This window comes from Pteropus vampyrus, unplaced genomic scaffold (assembly GCF_000151845.1).
Source record: "Pteropus vampyrus isolate Shadow unplaced genomic scaffold, Pvam_2.0 Scaffold447, whole genome shotgun sequence".
NCBI lineage: Eukaryota > Metazoa > Chordata > Mammalia > Chiroptera > Pteropodidae > Pteropus > Pteropus vampyrus.
Genome location: NW_011889228.1, coordinates 605,198 through 611,967, shown reverse-complemented (window position 1 = coordinate 611,967; position 6,770 = coordinate 605,198). Strand labels below are relative to the sequence as shown.

The following is a 6,770-nucleotide window of genomic DNA, read 5'->3' as shown; positions in this document are numbered from 1 at the left end:
GTCAAAGAACTCTACTTCGAGATCGAAAGCGTGTTCTCCCATTGGAACCTGCTTCTCCATTAGCTATTTAACCAATAGATTAATTACGGATCTGAAGTTGCATTGATAAAACAGTCCAACAAACTGGCCGACTTCGGGGTGAACCTTTCCCGGACCCCTGCACTTCACTCCGGTCATGTGACACGCCAGCCTGCCCGACACCATGCCCGCCTGCTCTAAATGTTGCTTTTGACTTAGTTACAGCAACTCACTGCAAACAGTGACAAGCAGAGAGGACTGAATCCACCGATAACTTAACTGGTGACAGGTTCACCGGATAGACCAGAGTTTAAGGTCCGTGAGCAGACGCCAAGTCACTTGTGTGTTTCTGGAGATTCTCGTGCACGCTAAGGTAAACATCTATCGCCACAGATTGATAAACAATTTTAGTCACCTTTCGATCCTGTCATACTCAGATACCTTCTGGTTTTCTCTTCTATTTCAATGAAAGCCACTCAGGTAAACGAATTTCTCCCTGCTGTATTCCCTTGTGCGTCACAGTCAAGACCTTGATTCTTTGTGGCATTTCCGTTTGATACTTGAATCAATTTGCTTTGCTCGCATTTCACTCTTTTTCATGACTATATTATCCACATAACATATATGCTACAGTTTAGAATACCCTCTATAATTACTGTACCGGCAATTTACGGAGATCACTTCCCTATTCAGTGGCTGAATAAATAAGGAATTCATGAAAAGTAATACGCCTGTCATCTGATCGTTAATTTTTAGACTCAGTTTATAGGTGCTACGAGAATCTGTGTATTCCACTCTGAAATGTGCCTCTGACAGATCTGAAACGGGTGATAAGAGATGTTCTCGTTTTTAGAAATAAGGTTAATAGCAAAGCAGAATAACTACTTCTTGAAAATTAATATTTAAAATACCTAATACTGTCCTGCTCGTTTAAATTTGGTATTTCTGAAGAGAACAGTAGCTGTTTTCAAATAAATGGCGCCATACATTTTAGTGCATTCGGGCAGACTGGGATCTTTAATCTATTCCTCAGTGGCTCCACTTATGAAATTAAGATATTAATACACTTACTATTATATGAAAAGCTAAAACAAGCCTTCCTTGAACTTCACTCTGCCCATTACACACGAATCTGTATTAGGTGCCGAAGACAAGTTTCAGCAAATCATTTCTGACAAGCGCACTTTTTTTGAGATCCCCTAGGAGAAATTAAAAGACCTTCCTCTCACCCCCCGCCCTGCCTGTGCCCGACTCTAGTACGTCACCCTCTATCATGACATCCTGTTCGATCTTCTTTCTAGCAGTTACCGCTACCCGAAGTTTTTTTTTCTCACACCTTTGTTTACTTGTTTACCGTCTGCCTCCCCCACTAAATCACAAGGTCTGAGAGACCAGAGTGTGTTGCTGTCTTACTCACCACTCATCCCCAGCACCTACAACACTGCCTGGGACACGTGCAGAGAATTGCTGACCGAGTGACCGACTGAATAAAGGGATGCGTTCAAGTTCTAGCTCAAGCAGGGACTGAGATGAGAAAGAGGAGAACCTCTTTTTAATTCTGTACTTTGATTTCTAGGACGATGGAGCTAGGCTGACTAATGTTTCAGTTTCACATGAGGAGTGGCTGGCTATCTGGGCAAAACTTCTAGAAAATCATCAATAGCACCCATGAAAACACAGGGAGAACTCAGTGTGGCCTGTGACATTTATATAACGACCCATGACAATGCATGTGAGCCCCTACCTGGCTCATAACCGAGCTCGAATGACTGAGAACTATTCTTGTTATCAGTTGTAGAGTAAATACGTTTCTTAACTTTTGGGGTTTCTTTTTGGCTGCCAAGTTCAATGTCTTGGGTTCAAAGCCCAGGCTCATTACTTAAGCATGCGTGGGGCAGGGGGGACCCCGGGAGGGAGGGTGATGGAGGGAGAAAGGGGAAGGCTAATGGGGGAAGATGGGTTTGCCGGTCCTTTATGACATGACACTTCTGAAGCCATGTTAGTTTTTCCTCAGCTCTCCCCCTCACCTGCCCCTGCACACTGAGGACTCATGAGGTGTTGGAAGGTTTTCTGTGTATTTATGACATTTTCAAATGGTCCCATTTAATCCATACTGGGTATACTTCTAAACATATGTGATACAATTTCCTTCTGATTGTAACTCGTCGAGGATATTTTTATGTCTTTTAGCCTCCACGGGGTGAATTTCCAACAATTTTTTACCCATAAAGCAAAATATCACAGCCTTTTCTTGGCCTAATAACTACCTTTCCCGCCTCACGGGGTCCAGACCTCTAGGAACGGCACAGGGCCCTCCCTACTCCCAGCTCTTCACCTGCCACGGTCTGTGCCACGTGTTTTGCAACCTCATTACATAACATCCCCCAAAGAAAGGCCAAGCTCCTAGAGGACGGGAACTCTATATCTAGTTGCTTTTATAGTTGACTTCCCCTGTTTTCCCCACTTCCAGAACCTTCCCCAGCACCTCACTCCATGACCGCTTTGTAAAACACTTGATGAACTGAGCTAAATTCTGGAATGCGGTTCAGCCTCTACCCTACTGACTCTTTGTGATCTACTGCCTTTCCCTTTCATGAAATCCCAAAGCTTGAAGTGTTTGTATGGAGAAACATCTTTCTGTAGGGCCACTGACAACCCAGTTATTAAGTCTTTTCGGCGGCCTTTGACCAGAGTTCCAAACAGTGTTCTAACTTTGAAGCAATTAAGTTCCAAAGTAAGATTATGCTGCTGTATTTCAATCCCAACTTTAAACAATAAAAATTTTGGTCTTTTTGGCCACAACAATAAACTGTCATACAAAATATAATTTGAACTAAAATTCATCACAAGCACATTTGGCATAATAGATACCGAAAAATGCACTGTGAACATGTCATAATTTCTCTTCTTTGTTTTGAACAAAATGACCACTTTCTATCTGGGTAAAATGTAAAATTAAAAAAAAATAATAACAATAAAGCATGTTTAGCTGGAACCAATTACTGGATAACTTAAAAGTGGACCAAATCACACACGAGAAAGATACTGGGCTATGTGTTAGAGCTCTATGACAGATGGATAAATCCCTAAAAAAATACCTCAAAGTGGCCATTATGTCACAGTTGATCACCCTGAAAAAGTTTTGTTTTTCAGAATACTTAAAAGCTTAACCCTATATCCACTGCTTTTATAGTTCAGTGCCAATTTGAAGAGAATAAGTGATTCTAATCTTGGATTTCACCATCAGCCTTTAGAGCCAGTATATAGCCGGTGCTTAAACAGCTCTAGTGCAGATTATCATGTAATTATGATAAATGCCAAAGTAATATAATTAATCTTAACTACTTCACCAAATTAAAGTATCTTAGAACAAAAAAGAAAAGGCGACACATATAAGCACACACAGGATTGTATGAGCCAGTACATTTCTCAAAAGTTCTAAAGGACTGAACATCAGCCTCCTAAAAGAAATCCGACATCTTTGCACACAGCTGGGGACGACTATGGAACCCATGTGCTAGGCGCACCAACATTGGGATGACTTTCATTTAGTTGTCCCTTGCCAACAGGTCATACTACAAGCCCCAAAGTGCTCATCACTCTCAAGGCACAAAGCCAGTTTCAGAGGGAATCGTTACGGCTGCTGTCACTGCAGCTTCCTGCGTCTCGAGAACCGTGACTTTGCCCCCACATTCCCCAGCCGCCTGTGCCACCTCCCCAAGGAGACTCGCTCAGTGAAGGCTCAGAACTGACCTGCAGACGCGTGGCCGGAATACAGCGCCTTAAAACGATCATAAAGAGTAGTGGCGGGAAATAAGTGTATTCTGTTACTAAGTCAACGCGCCCACAGAATGGAAACCCCCCTCACCCCAGGAATTTTCCTAGAATTGGGGGAGGGGCGGGGTAGAGGAGCTTCTGAAATCAATTCACGTGCTTCTACCAATGAAGTATGACTTCTCTTTTTTAAAATCATTTAGATTTTATAGTTTTTTTTTTTATTGCGACAATAGTTGAATACAGAGGGGCATTTAATTTTACTTTCAAAGTGACCTTATTAGAAAAGATTACCCCCAGTTTATTGTGATTTCTCTTATCACTACTCACCTTTTAAAACTGGCTGTAATTTATAAGGACGACTCTAATTAATGTGTTTTTCATTATTTCAACAGTACAAGACAATTGTCCCACAAACGCTCACAGAAGCACAGATATCCGATTAAGAACTATATGTTTTTATCTAAGAGTTTTTTGTTTAAGAAAAGCCAGCAAATACTAACCTTCAGGTTGGATAAGCAGTTGTTGAGGAAAATGTGCCACCTGCTTAGAAACAGCTGCTTCTGACTGACACAGAGTAGACAGGTCACCAGAGGGTACAAGGCCTGAGGAGAAAGGAGATGAGGTCACATGAGGGTTTATATTCTAACACACCAGGTGACGCGTGTTCTCGGGGGCCACAGCCAACCACCTCCCTCTGTGGTCCGTATAGACCAGAATAAATGGGCTCTCAGAACACGATCAGGCCCAACAGGTGCCGTACAGAGGTGGACATTTCACCTACGCTTTCTGATGATGGCGGGGATGGAATAATCTAGAGATCTGTATAGTGTACAAGTGTGTGATAAGCGAAAATCACTGATTTAGCCTCCGGTTATAAATTTTCAAAGCAAACTCATTTTCCTCGCTCCCTCTCAGTCCTCAGAAGGAAAGCAGGAAGGCTCGCTCATTCTGAAAATGTTCCTGGCTTTTTCGCTCATAAACATCGACTAGCGTGTCCCCGTCTTAGAGGTAGATGTACGTGTTTGCTTTTGCATGTAATCTTCCTGTAATTAAGGAAGATTCCTAAAAGAAATGTTATTGCATTGGTAAACTCCACCAAGACAAATCTAACCACAGAAGGAATTTGCTTATGATGGAATAAACAGAGGTGCTACTATGCTCTTCCTGCCTAATGGGGCCAAATTTCCTGCAGCAACTGGAGAAGACAGAAAAGCTGATGGGTGGCCGGCCACCCAAAAACATACATGCAGAACCCGTCATCACTTAGCTGAACCAGACAGCGTACGCCTTTATGGCGCTCAAAATTACGGCTAGTGAAGATTTAAACCGACCGTTAACTCGAATTAGCAAAAAACAATTGCCCCAATGGTATTCGGTGCTTAACGACTCATTAACTTGGATCTGATTTTTAGTAACTTAATTTTAAACTGATTTTGAACTATTGCTGCCACCGAGTGCAGCTCTAATGCTAGCTAGTAACCTAAAAACAAAACCGGACAAAAACAACACACAGCCAAGCAATTCGTCACGATGACCACCTAATGCAGACAAATGAGCGGCTTCATCCCCAGGGCTGGCCAAGCAGCGGATCTGCTGGGACAGTGGTGACTATGCCCGTACTTGGCAGGCTAGCATAGACCATGCCGACGAGCAGAGACCCAGGCGGGCAGCTTCTGCCACACTGTTGCAATGACAGCTGGTAGACCCCTTGTTGGTCCATGAGCCAGAGCTATATTGACCACTGAGGGCAAAAGGCTGTAGTAATTTCAAATAATTTTCTATGCTGCTCTTCAGCGCAAAAGCTCCCCTCAAAATCGTTTTCTCAGTCATGACAGAGTCATGCTCCCAGGGAACTGCCTGTGTCCCAGCCACCACCCGCCCTGCCTGGTCCGTTTTAGTTCTGAATATCGGGATAGGGTTAGCCTGGGAAGACTCTGGAAATGAGAAGAGAACCTGTGATTATAAACTTCAGCTTTCAGATTGGAGGGAAAATACCTCAGAAACTAAAGCAAAAATCAAGTTAAGCCAACCCTGGAAGTGAACAACAGAACCCTTAGGACCAGAAGCATCAGCCGAGGCGACATGGCCTCAACCCCTCGCGTCACCGTGAGTCAACCGTGACCGACGTGAAGGGCGAGCTCCGCATTTTGAAACGCTGCCTGTACCTGGGGGCGAGCTGCGGGTGAGGCCCCCGTCAGTGCCCTCAAATGGATCCCGCCAAAGCAGAGAGTTTTTGTCTCTGCGGTTTTGTCATTGTTACTAACCAAGGAATGCTTCTTCCGAGAAGAGAGTTCCAGCGTGGTGTCATAGAGACTTTCAACAAAGTTTCTAAGGCAGGGGACATTGACTTCGTTTTTCACCGCCTGAAACACAGATGCATGTTAACGTTATATTAATTCCCTTCTCTAAACGAATGTGAAAAATTCTTAAAAATGAAAACGTAAGGACTCACGGCAGCTACTGGGACAAGAATTTCAACGAAAAGCCCGGCCAAAGCATGCTTGATGTCTTTGTCCTTGACCTCGAGGAAGTAGTGTGCGCATTCCTGGCAAGTAGAAAAAGAGCGAGATGCGCACATAAAACTTTAGGGTTTGCACGAATTTAAGGAAATAGCCGTGAATTCCATCATACACACTGACGTCGCATATTCCATAACCTATTAACGAAATCACAGACTCGGTTTTCGTATTTAAGTTTGCCGAGGCCAGAATGACATTCGCCGAGGCTGGTTTTCTTCTCGTCCAGTTCCTACTCCGATGTCAAACCACTGCACCGAACAGACATGGCACCTACACAACCAGCAAGCAGACAGTCACCTGCTGACACCGTTGATTCGCTCAGCATTCATTTCCAACAAATTCCTGTTGACCGCCTACTGTGTGTGAGGCCCCGGGCCCTTGATTAACCCACAAACGCAGACGCCCAGAGAAGGTAAATGTAGGAAGAGAGGCAGGAGACATCATACTTATTTTAGG

General features: G+C 43.7%; 1 protein-coding gene across 3 annotated transcripts in view; it reads right to left on the bottom strand.

Moving 5' to 3' along the window:
* FRY (FRY microtubule binding protein) overlaps positions 1-6,770 on the bottom strand; it is a 286,799-nt gene that overhangs the window by 121,250 nt on the left and 158,779 nt on the right. For all 3 annotated transcript variants that reach the window (XM_023524124.1, XM_023524123.1, XM_023524125.1), the window contains one exon: positions 4,296-4,397. In XM_023524124.1, coding sequence (XP_023379892.1) covers positions 4,296-4,397 — 102 coding nt within the window. The remainder of the gene's footprint in view (positions 1-4,295; positions 4,398-6,770) is intronic.